The sequence below is a fragment of the Periplaneta americana genome, chromosome 17 (genome assembly GCF_040183065.1).
Source record: "Periplaneta americana isolate PAMFEO1 chromosome 17, P.americana_PAMFEO1_priV1, whole genome shotgun sequence".
Lineage (NCBI taxonomy): Eukaryota > Metazoa > Arthropoda > Insecta > Blattodea > Blattidae > Periplaneta > Periplaneta americana.
Window position 1 is genome coordinate 3747108 of NC_091133.1, and position 26717 is coordinate 3773824.

Below are 26717 nucleotides of genomic sequence, written 5' to 3' on the forward strand. Positions count from 1 at the left end.
ATCAATAGATTTGATTTGAAATTCAAGGCATGTTGAATGGAAAAATTTTAGGTGATGTCACATTCTTTGTTAATTTATGGTAATTATGTGGATAGTGATTGCGGTTTATGAAGTGGATTACATCTAATCCCTCACGACCATGCTTTTGCGATGATAAAATACATAAATACCAAATGATGTTTCTGTTCATACCATACTTTTGCCGGGCAGAATTATGGAACAAAATTGTTATCGGCATATGCACAGGAATTAAATGAACAAAATGAATATGGATGTTAGCTGCTGAGATTATAAGCTCAGAAATGGATCAAAAGCAGGCAGTGATTTTTCATCACAGTTTCCCTTCATACATATGTATTTTCTAGCCATCCTGTGCAGCCAACAAAAGTCTTATTGTTTTATTTTATTTATTTATTTGTTAATTTTTTTATTTTTTTATTTTTTTATTTATTTATTTTTTTTTTTTGTAAAACAACTCAAATTTTGGGTTTAACACAAAACAGTGTAGAAAACATGCTACAATATATGCACAATGGTATATTATATGCAGGGATAGTCGTAATATGCACAATTTGCTTTTCGTATTATGTCAGACCTTCATAACATGTCTAAATAATGTTTCTGCATGAAAAATTTGCGTTCCCATATGAATCTTGGCCCCATTCCTCATAATGTCGAGCTGTTGCATGCAGATATATAGACAGCAGCTTGTAACGTTAGAAGTCGTCTTCTAACACTGTAATAAATTGCACATTTAAGACGTCTGTTTGTACTGCAGGAACGGAATTTCTTGGATCATCATGTGACTGATATAAAGGAGGAATATGTGAACCAGAGCCATGATCTCGTATCAGAGGTAAAATGTGAGATAGCTCCAGTAGCAATTTCGTTACCTGTTGTGAAACGTGAACCTGAGGTGAGTGGAGCAAAAGGAATGCAGTGTGTTTATCTTGTGTTTTGATTGTCAGATCCGCTACCTCTTTACAACAGTGTTTGCAGTGCCTTTTACTTTATGATAGAGACAGAAAAACACTTATCGCTATTTAGTGTTACGAGATATGACATATTGCAGGGAACTAATTCTGGAGTTATATCTCGGTTTGTTTTACATATGAAAACGTAATTGCTTGTTGCATAATCTGTGGTGTTTGAGAACACTGCTTCTTTTTGTCTACTCTGTGTCGTTGTCTAAAATTCTTAATACTTATTACCGTTTCCAAGTAAAAGATTTTGTTTCAGATGTATGTACATACCTTAGCTCATCTTTTGTTTTTAAGTATTTACGTAGTTGCAATGTATCTTTTGTAGAATATTATCTTACGCATAGAGAGAAGATATTTTTGTAAGTTTATGTTAAATTATATAGTTGATTTTAGGTGGATTGCAGAATAGATTCTAAATTTTGCAAAATGTTGTGATATATACATGCAGATACAGAATACATGAAACTGTTGTATATTTTATTTACTCTTAATCTGTCAGTGAACTGCATTTAAGCTAGAGGTAGAGAAACGTAATATTAGAAACTTCATTTTGCCAATTTTAAAATTATTGGAAAAAAACACTGTATTTCAATTTCCTTTACTTCTTATGACTAGTCTGCAACTTAGTTAAAATTCTCGGGAAAGTTCACAAAATTGTTGAACGAATTTTCTAAGTAATTTTTTCTCTACGATATAATAATCAATATTGTCATAACAAAGGAATCTTTGTGTACTGGAGCTTTAGTATAATTGGATACTTCATGATTTTTCCTGGCAGAAATTATGGAGCAAAACTGGAAGAACATGTAATGAGTATAGAAGAACTATAGAAAGCGAACTCAACCGAATCATTATATACCTGGTAGTGTAAAAATTTGAAGTCATACAATGACTTAGTATTAGACATTATCAGAAAAATGGGGATTGTACCAATTTCGTTCAAAAGTGTGGAGTTGCAATTAACATGTCTGACCGTGAGACTAGCAAATCAGTGTCCAGATACAGCTTGGGACGAGTTACCTGTTTGAAGTTTTTTCAGGTATTACCCCTTAACCCATTGAGAGAAAATGCTGGTTAACTTTCTACACTAACCATAGACACATTTCGCAGGCATTATCACCTTCACTTCACTGAGACGCTGGATAACCATTGCAGTTGTTAAATTGTTGTGAACCACTTACAAAATCCACCAAATTCGTGACTAGAAATTATTGAATTATTCGCTCATAGAAAATTTCTTCTATAATAAGTGGTTAAATAGTTACTCTGTAACAGCCATTTTCCACCGCGTGGCTGTGTATATTCAAATGATCCATTGGTGTGCGACAGAATCTCAAATATGGCACATGTCGACATTCAGTGAACAAAGTGTGGGTGTGCAAGCAACCAGAGAAGAGAATGACAGATTCGCATCTAGGATAGCCAGATTAGTGAAATGCCAACCTTAAAATCTATCCTATTTCACTTGTTTTTATAAACAGAAATGTTTCCTGGATTAGATATCGCATCAAAACATATAATAATATTGTATCTTTTCGTATCTTCTAAATATGAAGTTAAAACATTCATAATATGGTATATTTGACACTGATATTGCATTGAAATAATTTTCTCTCATTAAATTTTGCATTTCTATCATAAACTTAAAAAAAAAAGTTAAAATAAAAAAGTTGTGTTAGTTTAATTTGTGAATATTTTGTACTTTGTTTCTGTTCTCAACGTAATTGCACTATGCACCTTTCCACTATTCAGCATATTATCATGTGGTGTTTGTGGTAAGTGTTTCTCGTTGCCGGGTTATCTGAGAGTCCATGAACGTCTGCATACAGGTGAGAAACCTTTCAAATGTGATGTTTGCGGAAAGTGTTATTCTTTTTCGGTTTCCTTAAAAGCCCATGAACACGTGCACACCGGAGATAAACATTTCAAATGTGATGTTTGTGGTCAGGGTTTCTCAATGTCGAATATCCTAAAAAAACATCTACGCCGGCACACAGGTGAGAAACCGTTCAAATGTCGCATTTGTGGTAAGTGTCTGTCAGATTCGACAATCCTAAGAAAGCATGAACGCCGGCACACAGACGAGAAAACTTTCAAATATTAAATTCGTGGTTAACGTTTTTCAGATTACCACCAGAATTCAATTCTTAAAGCATTTTGTGTGTTAGATTTTGTAGTGGGTTAACCTGTATGTGAAGAAATACTATATTTTCAGAACATGGGAGGATTTACTGCGGCAGGGAGAAGAGTGAAGTACATCAGATTTGTTGGTGATATGGCGTTGTTAGCAGCAGAGGAGACGATACTAAGCTATATGCTACTGGATGTCAATGACAGCTGTGAACAATAGTATGGGATAAGCGTATATTCAAATAAGACGAGGACTATTGTCAGAGGAATTCCAAATGAGGCAATAGAACAAGTGGTCGTCTTCAGATAATTAGGGTGTACTATAACCAGTAACAGCAGCTGCATTCACTTCGACTCTAGTGAGGAATTAAGAGTCAGTGTACAGTGAACATTACTTTCCTAGTAAGCCGTTGTTAAACGTCTCGGACAATATTTCTTTAAGGAAGCCATGAACATCCTATCGATTGGTGAAGCAGTAGTTTTCTTTTCATATTGTAAAGCATTTATTAGATTAATTTATTCCTCGCACATATTTCAATCTTACTGAATTATTACTTATTATCCATCGTTTGCTTCCACTGATTCTTGAAATTGTCGATTAATAAGTGTTCTTAATTTTTATATAACTTTTTTGTTAACAGTTGTCGTATTATTAAGGGAACGCACAGGTGAAATTACTAAATCTTACAGTTTTCATTTTTTTTCTCAAAGACCAAGGACACCAGAATAAAATTATGTGACACGTTTCCTTATTAAGATGCAATAAAGGGCAGGAATTTTTTTCAACGTGATATTCTTTAATTTTCGACGTGTGGAACCATTTATATATATATTAATTAAATTGATATATAAATGGTTCCACACGTCGAAAATTAAAGAAAATAACGTTGAAAAATATTCCTGCCATATATTTCATCTTAATAAGGAAACGTCACATAATTTTATTCCAGTGTCCTTGGTCTTTGAGAAAAAAAAAAAGAAAACTGTAAGATTTAGTAATTTCACCTGTGCGTTCCTTAAATAAATTAAGTTTTGAAAGCACAAAATATTACACACTTTAATCTGAAGCTTTTTGGAAAGAAACGCGTTAATTAATCTTAGCATGCAGGCTTTCACGGCCGGTGTCTAGTTGAAAGAGAGCTTCTGGGCTAAGATGCCGTGGTCTACTGGTGCTGACATTACCAGACGTTTCGTCTACTTCTACGGCAGACATCTTCAGTGGTTAGGTATCCTCGGTCGAAGTCTTCTGCTCGGGATACCTGTAGCAACTGATGGTTACAGTTACTTGCTTCAAGTAAAATTTCCGTGTTTTCCCTAATCGTTTGTGCATTTTCTCGTAACATACGTCATCCGCAAAGACAAGAAGCTGATTTAACCCGTCCAATTTCAAACCTCTATTATTCTAAAATTGACTAATGGCATACTCTAGAGCAAAGTTAAAAAGTAAATGTGATTGTGCATCTCCTTGCTTTACCCCTCACTCAATTGGAAAAGCATCAGATAGAAACTGACCTATGCGGACTCTGCTGTAAGTTTCACTGAGACACATTTTAATTAATCGAAGTACTTTCTTGGGAACACCAAATTCAATAAGAATATTATATGAAACTTCTCTCTTAACCGATTCATATGCTTTTTTCAAATCTATGAATAACTCTTGTACTGTACACTTATACTCCCATTTTTCTGCAATATCTGTCAAAATACAAAAAATCTCATCAATAGCCGATCTGTTACACCTAAAACCGCACTGATGATCCCGAATAATTTCATCTACGTACGGACTTAATCTTCTCGAAAGAATATTGGACACAATTTTGTACGACGACAACAAAAGTGATATTGCTCGAAAGTTACCACAGTTCGTCTTGTCCCTCTTCTTAAATATAGGTACTATTATGGCTCTTCAATTGTTCTGTTACAATTTCCTGTTCCCAAATAGCAAGTGCAAGCGAGATAATGCGCTACCACTCTCTTGTATTAATCCTGCTGGAATTTGATCGATACCTGGAGACTTGTATTTTTTCAGATTTTCTATATCGCAATTTCGATTTCTGAAAGTGTGAATTCGGTACAAATGGCCCAACAGTTTGTATTCGAATTTCGTCTGAATCATTTCTATTTGGCCTATGTGCATTTAGTAGTTGCCCAAAATGGTTTTTCCATCTGTTCAGGAGAATGAGAGTCTGCAAGCAAGTCACCATTCTCATCCTTGATCACGTTTACCCTTGCCTGATATCCGTTCTTAAATTCTTTTATACCCTTATATAAATCTCTTATCTTTTTACTCTTACTATTTTTTTTACCTCGTTCAGTTCTTCCTCAAGTAGTCTCTTATTCGTAAATATACGACTTGCTTTCCGTCTTTCATTGAAATAATTATCTCTGTTCTCCTCAACTGGATCCTGTAATGAATTAAATTTTGCCTCTTTCCTTCTTTCTACTACCATGCAACAAACTTCATGAAACCACTGTTTAATTTTCTTTTTTTCATAATGACCTATGCTCTGCTCAGCTGCAATTTGGTAGTATCTTTGTTATTTTCCCACATGCTATTACTAACCTAACTTAACGTAACCTGAACTAATCCGAACTTAATCTACGTACACATAAGATTCCAGCCACTCTCGTCGGAAAACACAGACGTTTACATGAGTTACGCCAGAGCTATCAGATCTTATCACACTTGTGGGCCTATGGTATTTTGTAAGTCTTTTTTGCTGTCCTCGTTGATATCTATATCTATCGTAAAAGTATATATATTTTTCTCTTTTTTTCACTTTTCTGCCGAAAACAATGAATGACGCATCTAGTGGAACAAACATAGGCGAAGTTATAGGGGCTATGGGGGTTCTACCCACCAAATTTGTCACAATTCTTTTTTTTTTAATGTTAGAAAGCATTCAAAAAATTTTTTTGCTTTTGTTTATGTTTAAGTTTCTGTACTTAAATTGACGATGAAAGCCTTCAGAAAATGTGTCTGGACTATAATATTTATTTTAAATTTCTGAATGTATAAGAATTTCTGTATGGCGGCTGGGTAGCTCAGTTGGTAGAGCAGCTGGCTGCGGACTGAAAGGTCCGGGGTTCGATCCCAGGTGGTGACAGGATTTTTTCTCGTTACCAAACTTTCAGAACGGCCCCGAGGTTCACTCAGCCTCCTATAAAATTGAGTACCGGGTCCTCCCCGGGGGTAAAAGGCGGTCAGAGCGTGGTGGCGACCACATCACTTTATTCTAGTGCCGAGGTCATGGAAAGCATGCTGCTCTACCTCCATGCACCCCCCAAGTGCCTTCAAGGCATGTTACGGGGATACCTTTACTTTTTACCTTTTTTTTTTATAAGAATTTCGATACCTCATTTGAGGAATGGAAGCAGTGTAATGTTTCTTTTGTAACAGCCTGTACTCCTGTGTTAGAAGTCTGCAGGTGTTCAGGCCGCCACTTGGAGAAATATGAATAACATACTGCACAACAATGCAGAAACAATCCCGGTATAATGTGTAAGCTTAAAGAAGAGATTAAATAAAATAATTAGAGTTTATATTTCATATGATATCTTCAGGAATGTAAGCTTTATATAAAAAAGTTTCTGTTAGCACACTTACAAAATTTTTATTGATGTATGCATATGTTTCTTTAAGAGCGAAAAAAAAGAGAGATTGTTTCAAGTTATGCCCTATTATAATTTGTAGTTGACCTACAGTTCAAGCCCTATTGAACTGGGTCCAAAACATCGCAGGTACCGGTATGAATGTAACACTGTAAGAAACAACCTCTGTCCCCGAAAATACCTTTACAAAATTATCATATTCCGATATAATGTACAACGATCAAGCTATATCGGGGGAAGGAGGTAAATGAGTCCCCCATAAACCCCTTATATGGGAATTCTTTGATTTTGCTTTGCCCCCCCCCCCCTTATTAAACGGTTGTCGCTCCACCTATGGAAACAAAGTGGACATAATACTGAAAGGCGCTAAACTAACGTCAAAGTGCATAAGATGAGCACAAAGTGTATATGACTCATAAAAGTATTCTGTAGACTATGATAAAACCTGCCTAAACTTTAGATATGATCTTGGTATGGTCATTGCATTGACACATCAACGAGAATTACATGCGTACTAGAATAAGAGTCGTTTCTCCATTTCGTCACATTTTGCAAGCAGGCCTGTATGAGACTTATATTGGAGTGTAGGCTTTCACGGCCGGCGTCAATAGTAGAAAAGTTTACCGGGCTATGAGGCCGTGGTCTGTTGGTTGTGAGACCAGACGTTTCGTTCACTGCTGCGGTGAACATCTTCAGTGGTGTCTATTGCTGGTGCGGCTGGTTCTACTACTGCGTGTGCCTATTACAATGATGATTGCGATGCAGCCAGCGAGATTTTTGGGCCTTTTCTTTGATTATAAATTAAGGTGGGAGGCGAATATACGTGATTTGAGAAGGTGTTGCGAGAAAGCCTTAAACATTTTACGCCCTTTGTCAGGGGTTCGCTGGGGTACAGACCGAGCTCCTATACGATCGAAGCTGGATTATGACAGTTTTATTTATGGCTCAGCAAATAAATCTAAATTACGTCTTTTAGATACTATCCATCACCATGGGATACGACTTACTACAGGGGCCTTCCGAACCAGTCTGATGTATCGGCGACGTAATGTATTGTTTTGCTCGTATGCTGTTAAGCTCCGCTCGCAGCCTGAGCACAATTCTTACGACTCCTTTCGCCATTCATCTCCTTACGGCCGATACAGGGAAAATCCACGGAGACTTCGTCCAGCAGGTGTGCGGTTTCGTGAACTGCTCTCTGAGCTCGACATCCATTTACCACCAGTTCGCACACTGGAGTATACCACCACTGCTCCGTGGATTATACGACGTCCCATGTTTGATGTAAGTCTGAGCCAATGTTTTAAGAATTTTACACCAGCTTTTGTTTATAGACTTCGTTTTAGTGAACTTTTATCACGATATCCAAATCATTCATTAGTTTTTACTGACTGATCCCAGATAAATGATTGTGTTGGTTGTTCCTTCGTTACAAATGGATATTTAAATACAGACTGAGCCATTATACTAGTATTTTTACTGCTGAACTCTATGCATTTTACAGAGCTTTTTTGTTTTTAATTAGGCAACCCCAGGGCAGATTCGTTATCTTGTCCGACTCTTTCAGTGCCAATCAGTCCTTGCAGTCTTTTAATTGAGATCCGCTTCTGTTAAGAATTCAGGAAATGTTCCACACTCTCCTTAGATCTGATTATGAGACGGGAGTAGTGTGGATTCTTGGTCATGTAGGAATTGCAGGAAATGAGGCCGCGGATGCTGCAGCCAGGGCTGGTGCACTGAATGGCTCTCTGGTATATTGGCGCGAGAGGTGGCAGGACATTCAAAACTACTTGAAATATAAAATATGGTGGCAATGGGAAGGAGAATGGTCTGCACAAGAGGGAAACAAATTACGAAATATAAGGAATACTGTTCGAGGTTGGGATTCGTCCTTAAGAGCGTCACGACACGAGGAGGTTTTACTCACCCAGTTGAGGATTGGCCACTGTCATCTGACTCATGGCTATCTCCTATGTGGCGAGCCTCAGCCGGAGTGTGATATGTGCCGTGTTCCACTTACGATGGAACATTTTTTATTGCATTTCAGAAAATATGATCGTGTCCGCCGGCAATATGGAATTTGGCCGACACTACATGACGCTCTTGGAAATGAATTTAATTGTACAAATGCTGTTCTGAGATTTTTATCGAATACTGGACTGAATAAGGTAATTTAGTTTTTTATTGTTCCGTTTTACTTATACTCTGGACCCTTTACATCCAGAGGTTACGTTTCTTGTTTTATATTTGATTTTACATGGTGGATATTTCGGACTTCATACATGGGAATATTTCATAAAATTTTATTGTTTTTGAAATGTGATACAAATTTATCTCTGGTGGCCTTAGTTTAATTACTTTATTTGTTCGTTTTGAATACCACCTAGGGTCATAGAATTCGTGACTTATGATTCTGTACAAATCTCCTGGTGTATACTGGATTTGTGTACCTCATTTTACCGTGACAACGCTTATTTGTTCTTTTAGCACTCTGATTATTATATTATTTATTTATTTGTTTTATGAGGAATTTTAGATGAGGGCGCAAATAGCCTAATTAGCTGACGCGCCCTTTTTAAATCCTTCTACTACCCATTAGAAAAAAAAGTTATAAAATGGATAGCTATGTAGTAGATATCTCATGTTTTATGCAATCGGGCCTTTTGTGGGTCGCCTTGAAGTACGCCGTTCGTTTGAGATAGGCAATCTGAGTTAAAAATATGATCAGGGGTTTAAGGTTCATGAAAATGAGTCACGGCATTCTTGATGTCACTGATTGCTGGGCTTTTGTTAAAGTAATATTATCATTGGTGCTAATACTGTGCTAAAGTTAAGTGCGATGAATATTTGACAGTCAATGCCGAAAACCAATATCTAGTGCATTTATTTTTTTACATAAATTTGTACTGGTCAAGGTAGAGGATCCACCCTCCATTGTAATGAATATTACTCACTTTTATCATTGCTATTGTGGCGCTATGAAAGAATTTTCAACACTTTTATCAGAGTCACAACACATCTAAATTCTTATTGCAGTATGTATATCGAATTATCACTACAGTAACACATTCATTACTTCAAAAAATACACACTACCCCATTAAATGCAAAAAGGACAATATTATATTTGATTCTTTTTTTTTTTTCATGGAAACTGTAACTTAATGGATGGTCAATGGAATAATAATATGAGTAAATTACAACATATGTAAGTCACATTTGTAGCTAACTTCATGTAACAAGAATGTCAAGTTCCAATTTTAAGTTTCCTATGTGCTATGTTTTTCTCGAATATCTCAAAACATTAAATTTGTAACCTGTTTGCAAAAGTCGATTCAATTATGAAAGTCGCCACATTTCCTCCCCGTCATCACGATCCCCTTCCACTAGGTAGCACCCGATACGGCATGTAGCAGGGATGACAATATATACAAACGAAATTGTACTAAACGTGAGTTATGTTACTACAGGTGTGTAGTATTATGTGAGAGGTTAGGTTATAGATTAGCTTAGATTAGGTGTGTAGTATTATTCAAATTACGTCACATTCACGAACGGCAATTTAGGTATATAAATGCGGTATGTAATTGGGGCGGGTTGCATGAGCATACAGCTCTCGCAGTGATCACATCCAATTTCCAGTATTCCATACTCCTGTGATTGAAGTTCTGGGTGTGATATGTACATCTATTATCAGACAGTACATCTCACTTGACTATATGTGTTAGAGGAAGAACAATAATTGTTTGTATGCATCTAAAGTCTGGTTAGTGTAACATGTAGCTAATCGGCGATATATGCAATGGAGGGTGAAAGGAATTGGCCACTCTACCCCATTATCTACTGGCCTAGTTGCCTCATAAGAGGTGCTTCTTGGTGTCACTTCTGAGGTTCAGACTTGTCTTCGGACAGTTGACTAACAACAAACATACTATAAATCCAGGGCACTTTAGCAATTTGCTATAGTGCCAGGTAAATAAGTAACCTTCACCTTTCTACATATTGCGATATGTTGCTTTAATCGTAAGTTACATTGTCTCTTCTTTAAAAAGGGATACTATTTCAAAGAAATGAAAATTAGGCCTACGTCAAAAGCATTTGGAACAAAACGTACTAGAAACTTTATATATATTACAGAAGAGGGACTCGAAGGCTTGCTCTCCAGCTTGAGGCTCATTATGCATACCACTGCTGTTCTGTGAATGATTTTGTCGCCGAAGGGCCGTGCTCTTGTGCGAATACATTGCGCTGCATGTGAACTTTATTCTGCATGGGTTTCAATTCAGCTCTCTGATTTAGTGTACGTCTCAAGTAGTAGAGGAATACAGTGATTTGTTTTTTCACTACTATTTTTCATTAGAGTCGCATTTCTGACAAGATAAATAGTACAATGGTGATCATGTTAGGTCATGGCTAGGGGAGTGGTTCCCTAAGATGCGACTTAATTATACGCGAGGCTTTTGTTTGTGACCCTCACTGCAGTACCTATACTTAACCCCATCCAAAAAGATCAAATTTCTACAGGGACATCATTTTATTTTTACTAACATTTCTAATATTAAACTGGCTATACCTTTCGAGAACCGGAAACACAGATTGCTATCCCCTTCCACGACTGTAGTTCGATAATATTGGTGTCAAACACAAATCACTCTACTAGGTATAGCAGGGAAGAAAAGTAGTTCATCCATTTACGTAAACTAGGAAATATCGCGATTTTGAGTTCGATAATTTTCATTAGGTTTTTGTTTAATGTTAATACAGTACTGTATTAAGAATAAGTGTTTTTACTCACGAACTGGGTTAGCCATACGAACGTATTCATTATGCTGTGTATATTATACTGTCTACAGCACATTAGCGTACAATACAGAGAATGAAGTTAAATTGAAAAATAATCATAATATGGATATTTAAACACATTTTTGAAAATGGTGGTCGTTCATTTCGATACAGGCTCCAGTTCTTTTGTGCATATTATCGCACTATAGACTATTGCATCTAATTCCAATTGCCAGTTTCGTCCTTCGTACTAGTAACTCATGTTGAAATAATTCTGTACCTACTCTATAAAAGAGTACCTTACGCACTGTAAATTCAGTCTTCACTTCTGCCCGACCCGCACAGATAAAATTACTCAGATATGCTATCTACTGTCCGTCCAAGTGGTTATATCGCAGGGTCGTAGAAAGGGTGGAAATCACGTGGCAGTTAATTACTTAACGAGGCCCTATTATTTAAGTTATTTTAAACAATTAAATGGGTATAATATTACGTAGACGTCCAATTCCTAATAGAAATGAATGTACTCAGAAAAGAGCTAAGACAGCCCAACCACTAGCCTTTACAGGACATTTTACGTAGGAAAATGAACGACGGTACCTGTGCGAAAATGTTTCAATATTGAAAGCTCTTTCATCACTGGAAAACTCTGAACGTAAAGCTACTGTGACTGTATATGCGGTCTTGGTTCTGTGTGGAGGATGGTTGAACTTCATTAGTCGAAGGGGTGGGAGTGAAGTACATTGAAAAACTCAGGTACAATAAAAATTGAAGTAAAAATAAAATGATGTCCCTGTATAAACTCAAAAACGATAATTTTAATCTATGGATATCACGCAACTTCTTACGTGTCGATACCTGCAGGACGAGAAATCTGAGTGTGCAAACCTGTTTTGCAAGTCAGTATCTTCCTAGAAAAGCTACACCAAAGGAGGCTATACTTTTTTTAATCAATGGTTTGTGTCACATGCATACAGTTATGAATAAGTGATTTGTAGTTGCAGCAACACATACTCTCAGCGTAAATATCGTTTATTACTTACCTGTATATTCTTATGGATTTTAACTTGGTACGCGATACTCGTTGCACAAGCTCCTAGTTTGTAACAACACGATAATACATTTTTCCAACAGCTTACATGCTGCATATCAATGTCATTTTCTTAATTCTTTCAGTTACGATGAATGTGATCAAAGCGGAAATCGAGGTCGACCCACTGGCTCTAGAAACAAGTGATGACACAGATGTGAAAGAGAAGAAACCTGTATTAGAGGTATTGTATCAAAAGCGGATATTATCTGTTTTGTATATGCGATATTTATATGAAATATAAAAGTTTACCTTATGACAAAAAGTGTACACCTATCAGATTATATTCAACGGACTTAATCAAATAAAAAAAAATAATAAAAAATGGCCGTCAGATCCTCGTATCCTTTGTCACTATATCACATGTTGTACCTACATATCTTCCATGTACAATCATTTGAGAGTTAAACAGAGCTTTTAATTTAACTTACGGTTTAAAGGAAGATTTATTGCAAGTTTCTTTTATACGCTTTCTAATTTTTTACAACGTGTGTAATGCAGTACTTCATTACAGATTAAGTCGTAGACTCTACTCTAAGTAAACTCTATATTGGCATCTGTAGCATGAATATGGTGCAGCAGATGCACCTTCAACTTCAACTTGCGATCTCTTTATTTACCTAACATGTACTATATATATTTGTGGTCTATCTAAAATAAAACGTGTTTTGTATACTCTTTATACAATCGACACTTAACACATTGGCTTGTAATGTAAATTAAGATTAATGTGTGATTACCTGAGTTGGTGTGTGATTTTGTTGTTGATCATTTATGGTGCGTATGTAATAGTATATTACGATTCAAGGTTAGGAAGTGCTTTCGACAAAACTGAGGAAAATATAAAGAAATTAGCAGAACGAGTATTTCAATTTCCCAAATTTTGTAATGCACTTCACAGACTTGTATGTACAACATTTTTTGCACAATAATATTTTTAAAATTGCAAATACAATATAACTTATTTTGCATTGAAAATTCAGATGAATATTATTCCAAAACCTTTCCTAAACTACACTGCAATGGTAACTAAATAGCAATACGTGCACTGTAATGGGTCTATTTCAGTATTGTTTTATGTTGTGAATGGTTTCCCTACCAACAAGTTTCTGTGTGGGAATTCTAACTTTCAAGCCTAACAACAATAGCTGTAAATAGAACAAAAAACACGATCGTGCAAAAAATATAATTACATGTTTCACCACAATTACATGTGACGTACTTGCAACACTGTTAGTCGAGTATATTAGTTATTAGTGACAACTTCTGTTCATGATGTTCAGAAATTGCTATGCTCTACGTGTCGTCTTCCTAACGCATGACTTGGTTGAAATTGGCAATGTTCTGTGTTCAATGCATTTCTCTTTCACTGGCCTGCCACAGTATCATTTGTGTAAGTTTGTCTTTTCATAAATTGTAATGGAATTAACGTAGGTTGAAATGCATTACACCACTTGATTCATGTGAATTTTCGTACATATGTGATTCCCTTAACATCAAATAAATTTGACGTCATTCCAATATGGCGGGCATGTTGTGGTGTTGTGATACTGTCATACACGACAGTCGTCCTCGGGAAATGTTACTCTTTGTTCTAATTGTTGATTTTCTTCTTGATACGAGGTATTGGGATTTCTTGTGAATAAAGACTCTCTCTCCACAGATCCACCTGAGAATTAATTAGCTTTAAATTGACATACAAAACAGCGAAAAAGATAGGAGTGTGTATATTAGCATTCTCTTTCTCTCGTTGAAGTTCTGGTGTTAATATGTGTTACGATGTTATTCCCTTGGGCTGGCATGGGGTGAGAGCGTGATTGAATGTTGCAGTAATAATCTGCTGTTGTTTTTCTCAGGTTTTTGTGCAATTCTTCTGCTTTCTGTACATTCTGTAGATGTATATTCCCTTTGTTTCTGTATTTAAAACAACAATGGTTCTGCATCATATATATAGGTTTGCATGTTAGTTTATGTATGTACAGAATAAGTGGGTATGTATGGATGTATATATATATATATATATATGTATACACACACAGTACCGTGCAAATTAATCCGAACAACGTAATTACTTATGCAAAAACACTTTAACGGGATAAAAAAAAAGGATCTAAGACATACCTCAGTAATCTATGTGGCCTCCCTTGTTCCTAATAACAGCTCTGAGACGATTTGGCATGGATTCCACTAATTTCCCACAAATATTCTTCATTTCTTCATCGCGAAACCATACACCAATGAGGGCAGAAATCATCTTCTCCTTTATAGAACAATCCATTTTTTGCATTCTTCTTTTGGAAATTGACCACAAGTTCTCAATGGGGTTGATGTCGGGTGAGTTGCCTGGCCAGGGGAGTACCTGAATATTCTTCTTGTTGAAGAATTCTGTAGTTTTTCGAGACGTATGGCATGGTGCCAGGTCTTGTTGGAACACACCTCTGCCATCCGGAAATGATTTTTGCAGCTGGGGTACGATTCTTGTTTCCAATAAGTGAATATATTTGTTAGAATTCATCATTCCCTTGATAGGTATTAATGCTCCAGGCCCTTCATGTGTAAAACAACCCCAAAACATTACTTTATGGGGGTATTTGGGTGCTTGTTGGAGATGAGCTGCTGTTACTTTTTCGGATCCTTTCCGTACGTAAGAAACACGGTGGCCGTGGACCTCGAAATGAGACTCATCGGAAAAAAGTACATTCTTCCAGTCATTCACTGTCCAGTGTTGATGTAATTTTGCCCACATTAAGCGTTTTTTGCACATAACAGGGGTTAGCAGTTGTTTCTTAAGAGGCTTACGAGCCCTTCGTCCATCTTCCAAAAGCCTACACCGCACTGTTGTGACGTGAATATTCCCCCCAGTGGTAGCCATTAACTCGCGGGTTAAGTGGACAGCAGTTAGTGTAGGATTTAATTTACTTTTCCTGACAATTAAACGATCATCTGCAGGTGAAGTCTTCTTTTTCCGGCCACAGTTTCCTTTTTTCTGGGGTGTGATGGATCCAGTCTCCCTGTATCGTTTTATGATCAATTAACAGTAGCCAAACCGATGTGACATTCTGCAGCAATTTGCCTCTGTGTCATAGAAGAATGCTCTGCTAATGTTATAATTTTAGACCATTTTCGTGGAGTTGTATCCATTTGTGAAGACGACAGAATGTACACAGGATTGCAGTATTAAGTCTTCAACACAACTGAAATGCTTATAAGTACAAAACGACAGGCAAAATGTCACATATTATAAAAAATAATAACGACAGGCCTTCAACAATGGAATTACACGTACTGCAGATGTCAATTAAAGCGGTATGAGCAGCTGTGAGGCCAACAATGACAGAAAATGTAAAAATATGTTGTGTTCGGATTAATTTGCACACTACTGTAGTATATGTGGGTATTTATCAATGTATGTATGTACCGGTATGTGTGTATGTTAAATGTTATATTTTATTTAACGACGCTCGCAACTGCAGAGGTTATATCAGCGTCGCCGGATGTGCCGGAATTTTGTCCCACAGGAGTTCTTTTACATGCCAGTAAAACTACTGACATGAGCCTGTCGCATTTAAGCACACTTAAATGCCATCGACCTGGCCCGGGATCGAACCTGCAACCGTGGGCATAGAAGGCCAGCGCTATACCAACTTGCCAACCAGGTCGACTGTGTGTATGTATGTATGTACATTATGTGTGTATGTATGTAACAATATCTGTTTATGTGTATGTGTTTTCTCAACCATTACATATAGCTTTAAACGTCCTGAACTCCCTGTAAACAGTATTATATTTATAATTTCTCGCTTGTGGTGTAAGTAGTGTCCAGGCACTCGTAAGGAGAACCAAAATGCAACATGTAACAGTTGAAATCAAATTAAAAACAGGTGATATATAATTACTATTTTATGATATCTCTGTGCTATCCAGGCAGTTGTAATATCGACCGAGATAAAGACAGAATGCGAGGAGTACAGCTGTGATCTTACATCAGGGATGAAATGTGAAGCTCAGGTGAGTGGGGCTTATTGGGTGTTCTGGCTCTAATTTAAAGTTTTATCTGGTATTCTGTTTGTCAACAACACCATCACTGTACATCTCTTCCGCAGTGCAGTTTGCCATAAGAGGGAACTAGCAATGTTTTCAGTGTACCTATTACAGGATTGCCACATTTTGATGAGCAAAAGAGAGAACACTTTATCGACACCTACTTCCGAACGGATCACTATCATAGATCATGTACAATACTGAGAGACAGAGGGTGCCAAAAATATGTATACACACTTCAAGCAAAGAAAAAACTATGTTACCATAATAAGGCTGAATTTACACAAACAGAAAATGATGAGCACTAATCATCTTAGACTTTTATAGTTAAAACAGTTACAACATTTGCTCAAAATGCCCACCATGGGCGTCGACACACTTCTGAGTATGTTGAACTACTGTTCCAGGAACGTTTGCGAAAGTGTCTTCAGCGATTGCAGCAAATGCCATTTTAATTTCTTCCCGAAGTGCTGCCAATGTAGCTGGTTTTGTATGGTATTCAACATTCTTAAGAGTCCTCCATAGGTAAAAGTCAAACGGAGATAGATCCGGAGAATGCGGTGGAAACAATCGAACTTCTTCGTCCTATCCAGTGGCCTGGAAGATTGTCATCGTGGTACGCACGTACATCTCGGTGGTAATGTGGTGGTGCAACATCCTGTTGGAAGTAAAATTCCTCATTTCCATAGAGTGTACGAATGGTGGGTAAGACGGGTGTGTATAACATGTTCAGGTACACTTGGTCAGTTACTGTTCCATCAAAAAAGAATGGTCCAATTAATCCCTAGGTGACAACCCACATCAGAGATTAATTCCAGGTAAATTAACTGCCTCATTGGACTAAACAACTTTCCCTACGAAAGACTCATCCTCTTGTACCATGTTCCGAAACCACTCACAGTACTGCAGTCTCGGATCAGGGTCATCTTCATTTAATGCATGCAAAAGTCTTGGGATGAGAACTCTTAACTTTGATGTTTTAATAATACGACTTACGCTGGTTCTGCTAATCCCACGTGCACATTGCTTTGTAGATTTGTGCGGTGAGTGCTCATAACGTTTCAAAACCATAGCCGAGGACGCGGGGCTTGTTGATTTGCGAGGTCTCCCATATCTGCCCTTGTAAACATCGCATACGGTACCATGAGTCTCAAATTTGTCACGAATGCGTGCAATTGTTAATCGCTTTGGTGGTTCTGTTCTGTACTCACGTCTCCAATGCCGCTGAACTTCAACAACATTCTCAGTTCTCCAATACCACTTCAATATTGCTTTCCGCTGTTCAGATGATAATCTTGGCTCCATTTTGTTGTTGTTGATTGACCTGTCGCACAGCAACGCTAGCATAACGTATATGAGTCTCATCTGTTTACAGGACATCATACTACACATTACTGTTGGCTCCATTTTGTTGTTGATTCACCTGTGGTGCAGCAACGCTAGCATAGGGCAGGACATCATACTACACATTACTGTTTTTCGGTCCAACTTTGAAATATATTAAATATTTTTTTTTTCTTTTTTTTTATCCAATGCCACCAGGTTGTCTTTTCGACATTTCTGGTCTTCTCTCCTTGCCGTGGCTTAGTTGTAACCCACTTCTGAGGTTGGGGCGCCTGGAAGGCGGAGTTACATTACCCCGATGATGTGATAAGATGATTATGATAATGTGGTGCCAGGAGAGGTCTTAAATCTAAACTTAACCTAAATATATATATATATATATATCCTGTCAAAGTGTGTATACATTTTTTCGGCACCCTCTGTATGTATAGTGTGTAAACTACTGATGTGTACAAATATTGCTAGTAGTAATTTTCTTAACCTTAAATAGCAAAATAGTAATACAAACAAGTAAATTGGTGATAATTTAATCTTTATAACTATGAGTCCAAATTATAAATCACAAAAACAATACAAGTAACACCCAATATTTTGGAATTCTATTGTTACAGAAATGTTACGTTATGATCTGTCACTTTGAGGTACACTTTATCCATCTTCTGATGCTGACTGGCCCAGGCATATTTCTCTGTGGATGTGATTTTGTTCAGTAATTATTTATTACTTAAAAGATAGTTCTGTAATTCTTTGCAAGTAACATCCTTATAATTATACTTCGCACTGATTTCACAGATAAGTTTCCTCTTTCTCTGCTGTACTGACTTTGCATGAAAGAGACAATGCATTCCACGTTTGTATTATGTGATACAGTAGCGAAAACAAACTGTGCAGTCTTCAGAAGTTCTCAGTGGCACACAATGTTCGACGACTCAAAATATTTGGCCCACTTCTGATGTGCCTCAAGATTAGCGAACTCATCTTTGAATTGGTTCACAAATTTCTTGAGGTTTCAGAATTGATCAAAGCACTTCACATAATCTATGGGGACATCCCTGTCCAGAAGAAATTTGATGGAATATTGTACCTTGGCCCATTCAAATGATTCACTAAGAGACATTCAAATGAAGCACGCTATCTCTTTCATGGGCTCCAACCAATTTTGAAGAAACTCTATACAACTGTCATATAAGTTATCTACTTTAGCACAGAATTTGTGACACTTTGCATCAAGCCCTCCTTTCGCTTTTCTTCTAGAAGGCTCTTACAGTCAGTGAGTATGTCGTGAACACGAATGAGGATTTTCACAACCTCCACAACTGAATTATTTTTCCTTTCAATTTCTGAAACATAGTCATAAGAGACTCCAAATGAAATAAATATAATTCACTAAACTCGTCTTCAAATAGCTTTTCTTTTTAACACAGTTGGTATGTTTATTGAGTGAGAGAAACAATGCTCTGAAAGCTGAAAAGTATGTATTTCACCACATAATATGTTATAGCCGCATAATTTCCCAGTAACTGAATCACATCGACAGGTTTCCTGTGCATAAAATAAAGGAAGAATATGTGCAGCACTTCATTCGAACTCATTCATTACCAAATTTAAGTCCTCACAGCCTTATTTAAATGACTACATCTCAATCATCGACTAAGTTATAACGTGGGATTTACTTTAACCCACACTGTTACTTACAGTAAACTCGTAATGTAAACTTGCCGACTGTGTTTACACAATCTTGGAACTTAGTTATAACTCTGGTTATGTTTGAGACTATATGAAATTATTCTTTCCCTTCATAATATTGCCTGACAGAAATCATTGAGCAATACTAGAATATATTAATTAATATTCGCATTTTACTATGCGGGGTTTGAAATAACGCACTCTAAACACTCATTGGGTCCAGGATATAAAGTGCCAGCACGGAGTGACTACCAAAAATCAACTTACTTGATTTTAAGAATGCTTCCCAAATAACATGACATGTTGTTAAGTATTGTACGTTGTCAGGTTTTGGTAAAATTACGTCAAGTTGGATATTTTGGAATGAAATAAACGTTCACAGATCATTCCATCTGCACCTACTTTAGAATTGAGGTAACAGAATGGCCCTATGTTACAACAGCTGCCTTTTTAAATAAAAATTCTACTTGATTTTGTAGGTGTGGATCAACCGAAATTATTGCTTTACTCTTTTTTATTAAAGTTACGTCATCTTTCTAATTTACGTGCCCTCCACTTTTAGGGCCAGTGGTTTCATTCGGACATTGTGAAGGAGGAGCTCCAGCTGGAAGTAGTGGCAGAGCAGAATGAAGTTTTTACTGATAGGTGAGTTTAGTTTGAAAATCTTCACTTGCTACTTTCTATCATTGCTTCAGGAAAAGGATTACAAATATATAAATTTGTGATGTGTGTTACGAAATTTTCTGTCCAGGAATGAACTTATTATCTCTGTCAAGGTCTCGATATATTTTGGTGGTGAATGGAACATAATATCTATACATTACAATTACTGCATTTGGAATGCTAAGCCCCGCTCATATTTGTCTCCACCTGTTCACCTTGAATTATTTAAAATCATCTTCTGTGTCTTCAACGACTTTCCTTTCGCCTCTCCATCACTTCGATAGCCTATTTGATGTGCCTCCACCACATGTCTTCTTTCTGTGCTGTATACTTCTGGTCAGGTGTAGTCCTTCAGGCAGGTGACTAGGGCCTGCATGGGTTGTTCTCATGGTTTTATTTAGTAATGTTCATTTCCTTATCGTTACCCATTTCTCCTGTTACTCTCTTCTATATCAATATTTTCACTCCTCGCGCCAGTCATCATTGCCCGTCTCATGACCCATTTTATTCTTACGATGAAAGAATAATGGAACGGAGAAAAACTCTGTCCGGCGCCGGGATTTGAACCTGGGTATTCAGCTCTACGTGCTGATGCTTTATCCACTAAGCCACATCGGATACCCACCCCGGCATCGGACAGAATTGTCTCAGTTTAAGTTCCAACTCTTGGGTTCCCTCTAGTGGCCGCCCTCTGCACTACGTCATAGATGTCTATGAATGTAGGACTAAAGTCCACACATGTGCTCAGGTGCACTCGTAATGAGTGACTAGTTGGCCGGGATCCGACGGATTAAGCGCCATCTTAAATCACAAAGTGATTTACGCATATCATATAGGTGTATATTATTTTAATGTACCGAAGTACATATGATATTTCCATGCAGATATTCTGCGTCATCATACGATGAAAGAGTAATGGAACGGAGAAAAACACTGTCCTTCGGAAAAACATCGAAATAAGTAATGCAAATTTATGACAATAATATAATTAACAAAGGATAAATAACAATACAACAATGAATTGATGGATTAGATACATGATACATAAGTTAATAAAGTTATATAGACAAAATATGATGATAATCTAAAACAATATAGCACATTAATGTCCAGCAACTTCACTACAATACGATCCTGAAAACCCCATTATTCTCTCAAAATTATGACTTAGGTTTGAGTAATAAGCTCCATAATTATTAACATCGTAACTTAATAGAAAATATTCTGTAATGGAGCGGCTACATGTGCTCAGTCCACATGAAACAACTGTACTTAAGATATCTACAATAAAATCTGTCTACTATTAAATAACCAATTATCGCAGAGAGAGAGAGAAATGAAGGGACAACGACAATAAGTCAGAAATCGTGTACGAATGAATGATGAATCTGGAATTCAATATTGTGCTTATATGTGGTTAAGCTCTGCTCACAATCCGAGCACAATTCTTACGACTCCTTTTACCATCTGTCTCTGTATGGCCAATGCAGTGAAAATCCACGAAGCCTGCGTCCAGCAGGTGTGCGATTTCGTGAACTGCTCTCTGAGCTCGACATCCATCTACCACCAGTTCGCACACTGGACTATACGACCACTCCACCGTGGATTATGCGACGTCCCATGTTTGATATAAGTCTGAGCCGATGTTTTAAGAATTTTACACCAGCTTTTGTTTATAGACTTCGTTTTAGTGAACTTTTATCACAGTTGCCAAATTATTCATTAGTTTTTACTGACGGATCCGAAGTAAATGATTTTGTTAGTTGTTGTTTTGTTGAAAATGGACAGATATTTAAATATAAATTGAGCCAGTACACTAGTGTTTTCACCGCAGAACTTTATGCTTTTTATAGAGCTTTATTGTTTTTAATTAGACAACCCCGGGGCAGATTCCTTATCTGCTCGCATTCTTTAAGTGGCATTCAGTCCCTGCAGCGTTGAATTCTGATGATCCGCTTGTGTTGAAATTCCAGGATCTTTTCCACACTCTCCTAACCTCTGATTATGAGATTGGAGTAGTGTGGACTCCGGGTCATGTTGGCATTCCTGGAAACTAGGCAACGGAAGCTGCAACAAGGGACGGTGCTATGAATGGTTCTGAGGTTTATTGGTGTGAGATGTGGCAAGATATTCAAAATTACCTGAAACATACGTTATGGTGGCAAAGGGAAGGAGAATGGTCTGCAGAAGAGGGAAATAAATTACGAAGAATAAAGAACACTGTTCGAGGTTAGATTCGTCCACAAGAGCGTCACGACACGAAGAAGTTTCACTCACCCGGTTGAGGATTGGCCACTGTCATCTGACACATGGCTATCTCCTAAGTGGCGAGCCTCAGCCAGAATGTGATCTATGCCATGTTCCACTTATGATGGAACATTTTTTATTACAGTGTAGAAAATATGGCCATGTCCGTCGGCAGTATGGAATTGGGCCGACTCTACGTGACGCCCTTGGGAATGATTTTAATTGTACGAATGCAGTTCTGAGATTTTTTATCGAATATAGGACTTGACAGGGTGTTTTATTTTTTTTATTGATGCGTTTTACTTAATCCCCAGACCCTTTACATCCTCGGGTTACATTCGTTGTGTTATGTATGCTTTTAACATACTTGACAATTCGGACGTTTTACATCCGAGTATTTTATAAATGCGCCAGATAATTTGTTTCTGAAGCCATTTGAATTATTAATTTCTTGTTTCTTTTTAAATACTAGCTAGAGTCTGAGAACTCCTCACTTTTATGATTTTTATGCATCACCTTGTTGAAACTACATTTGTGAACCTCTTTTTAACCGCGACAACTCTGTTTATTTCTTTTAAGTATTCTGGTTATTGTATTGTGTTTCTGTTTGGTGAAGGATTTTAGATAAGGACGAAAATAGCCATAGTAGCTGACGCGTCCTTTTTAAACCCCACTAACTAACTAATCAACTCTACTAAAAAGAATTGTCCAGTGACTCGCGTAAAGGCTTTTCCTTCTGCAAGACATAGCACACACTGAACTTTCTGTTGTGGTGTCCACATGGCGTTTACCATAGCGTGTTCTACAAAATACCGCTAGACTTGTTTTAGTGCCCTATCAACAAACAAACGAAAGTTACGCATAAAGAAGCGAAAGTTACGTATACAGTTGTTTTCATATTTTGTTGCATAAACTTCGACAGTTTCTCTATGTTGTCAGGTGTAAATGACAAGGATATCTTTATCTGATTTTAAATGATGAGCATTTATTACTCGATCCCTCTAAGCGGGCCATGGTGTATATTTTGAAAATAGTATTTTTAAAAATATTAATATACAGTACGTAAGTACTTTAGACTATGAAGAGGTGATTTATTCTCAGAAAGAAGTTTTTCATAGGTGTCGATAGATGGCAGGAGTAATTTTAATTACAACCCTAGAGCAGTTATTTATAACATTTCAACGTACTTATCTAGGTTGGCAACTCTGAATTCAGTAAAATAATGGCGGCCATTTGCTGTAATGGTGAGAAAACACACTATCATGCAAAAAAGTAATTGGTAAAAGTTTACATATTAATAAGTAGTGTGGCTACCATTTGTCAGGCGTACTGCATTTAATCTATTTGGATATGACCTCTACAGACTTTTGAACCAATTCGTTGCGAATTCCATATCATTCATCACTTCTTCCAGATGGATCAGCAAGCTATAACATGAATATCGATGATCTTTCACCTGCATTCTTTAGAATTGCTCCAAATTTTTTTTTTTTTTTTTTTTTAAATCAGGTCGAGACAGTCTGGGCCATTCAGAATTTCCGAAAAAAAAAATTCAGTGCCACCTTCTCGGAATTCCTGACTTGTGTTGGCCTTGAACCAGGGAGACATGTCACGATGAAGTCACATATGTTGCGGGTCCAGCGTATTACTTGGATCTCTTTGGAATGCGAAGACATTAGCTCTCGGTACATGTTCTCACAATTATTCTGCATCACATGCGTCGCCATATTCTTTATTAATCCACGTGACTTCATGCGAGTGAAGTGCCATGTGATAAATAAGAAAACGATTAGGTTTTGTTTGTGTAATGGGGATTGAGTTGGAATGGTAGCGAAGTATAGGGAGTTGATGTGAAATAGAAAATAGAAAGGAGTGTTGAAAGAATCGGATAGAGGGTGAGAGAAAACTTAATAGTGATAACAGAGAAGAAAATTGCAATTAGAGCGGTAGGGTAGAGCTTATTAGATTAATTTAGTAATAGTAACAGAGGAGATATAAAGTAGAATATTAGAGAAAATAGAAGTGCAATGGTAGAAAAATGAAATCGATAGTTATGGTATAACCTAAATATAATAATGTGAAGGTACACCAAAACAAAATTAGATGCAGTTTGACGTAAGTATATCGTATCATATAATGATCCACATGAATCCCTGGGCAGTGAAGCAGTGAAATATCCCGATGCATTCAGATTTCTTTGACATTCCCTAGTAGCGTTTATCCGTTCCGTTGTCACTGATTGAAAGTACCCACACAAAATCGTATTGACAGTTCGGTAGATGGACTGTGCGAAAAGCTCATCAGTTGTCGCGAAGAGCATGGTGTCATATTTGTCCCACTGCTCTACTGCACAATGCTACGATTACTCTTCAATCTGTAGACAGTCTTCATGGTCTTTGGAATAACATGCAATGTTTTCGTATCAGTGCTCCGTGAGTATTTGCTTATGGTTGCACGAGTCACGTGTATCCATGGAACATATTCCTTCTTCGGTGTGTTCGCACATTGTAAATGTGCCAAAACCAACTTTCTGAAATATTGATGAAAAACACACTGCGAAATGCATGTCGAGATACCTACAACACCGTCAATTGTCACACGAATGAGTCACTACAATTGAGATACAGCAAAGACAATTTAATATGATATTCTGATATGGCAGTATTCCTTTAGATTGAATAAAATGAAAAAATTGGCACTTAGCACATTTAGCCCCAATTGTATAAAACTCCCTGACTAAAGATCAACTTTGATCGAAGATCGAAAAGTAAACCGAGTTCAGACACTTCTTCTATTGTATAAAACTTTTCTGCGATCTAATTACCTTGGTTCAAATGCAATCTAAGTTCACATGAAAAGGATTTGGCAACATCGCATAAACAGGTGAAATACGTGATGCGCGGACAGGTTTGTTCAGTGTTGCCAATCTAGCTATTTTAACTCTTTTTCAACAACAATTTCTTTTAACTTTTATATTGCTTAAATAGGGATTTAGTGACCTTTTTAGCACCCCATAGTGACAAAATTTAATCTTTTTTTGTTGATAATGAGAAATCTAGCGACTTTACAACTACTTTTTCGCGACTTTCCGTATTACACTCTGTTGGAGACACTGTTTTTTTTTTGTGCAATGTAAATAATGGCGGACAATAAGAAGAAGGTTGACTGTTCTCCGAGTTGTTATCATGTTATGGTGTTTGATACTGCTAAACATAATAAAGCTTTATAAAACGACAATTTTGGTTTAGTAATACAGTTAATTGAACATTTATGATTGCACCTATCATATCCATTAATAATTAATGGTTGTTATAAACATAATATAATTATAGGTGAAACCAGGTGGCCCGGGTTCGATTCCCGGTCGCCCCGAGGTTGAGGTTTTTTCCGGGGTTTCACCTCAACCCAATATGAGCAAATGCTGGGTAACTTTCGGTGTTGGACCCCGGACTCATTTCGCCGGCATTATCACCTTCATCTCATTCAGACGCTAAATAACCTAAGCTGTTGATAAAGCGTCGTAAAATAACCTACTAAAAAAATAATTATAGGTTATGTTATTTGATACTGCTGAACACGATAGAGCCTTATAAAATATAAGAATGTTTGTGTATTAAGGCAAGAAATTGAAAGAAATATATATCAATGTACCTAACATATCTATTAATATTAATAATAATGGATATTTTATTTGCACATTCTGTCACTCGTATATTTCAAACAGAAAAGAAATAACTGAACTTGGATCATCTAACTTAATCGTAGAAATTTCTTCAGTCAAAGTTGACTTTAGTTTGAGACAAATTAATCTCAGATTAGACTTTATACAACACAAAATTCCAAGTTCAGCTGAAACAGGGATCAATTTAAGCTCTGATCTAAGATTAAATGGTTTATACAATCGGGCCTTATAATGTTAGGTGTTGAGTTTATTGTTCACATTAACCTGCGAAGCAGAATAGATTTATAAGCCTATTAGTTATTAGTATACACAATCTGGACACTGATTTTCCTCGTAATTTCATTAGGATTTTGTAGACCCCTAGCAAATACATACTTCCCACTTTGAGTATGGAAATTTAGGTGCAGTAGTTTGCTGGTGACCAATTTTGTCAGTAAACTAGAAATGTACGATGTATT

At 36.9% G+C, this 26717-nt stretch overlaps 1 protein-coding gene across 4 annotated transcripts in view; it reads left to right on the forward strand.

The window, feature by feature from the left end:
• LOC138693177 (zinc finger protein ZFP2-like) overlaps positions 1 to 26717 on the forward strand; it is a 94213-nt gene that overhangs the window by 52812 nt on the left and 14684 nt on the right. For 2 of the 4 annotated variants that reach the window (XM_069816897.1, XM_069816901.1), the window contains exons 1-4: positions 9123 to 9640; positions 12683 to 12780; positions 16521 to 16604; positions 20230 to 20312. In XM_069816897.1, the coding sequence (XP_069672998.1) occupies positions 12688 to 12780; positions 16521 to 16604; positions 20230 to 20312 (260 nt within the window). In that variant the 5' untranslated portion in view covers positions 9123 to 9640; positions 12683 to 12687. The other 2 variants (XM_069816898.1, XM_069816900.1) reach the window with 2 other exon arrangements.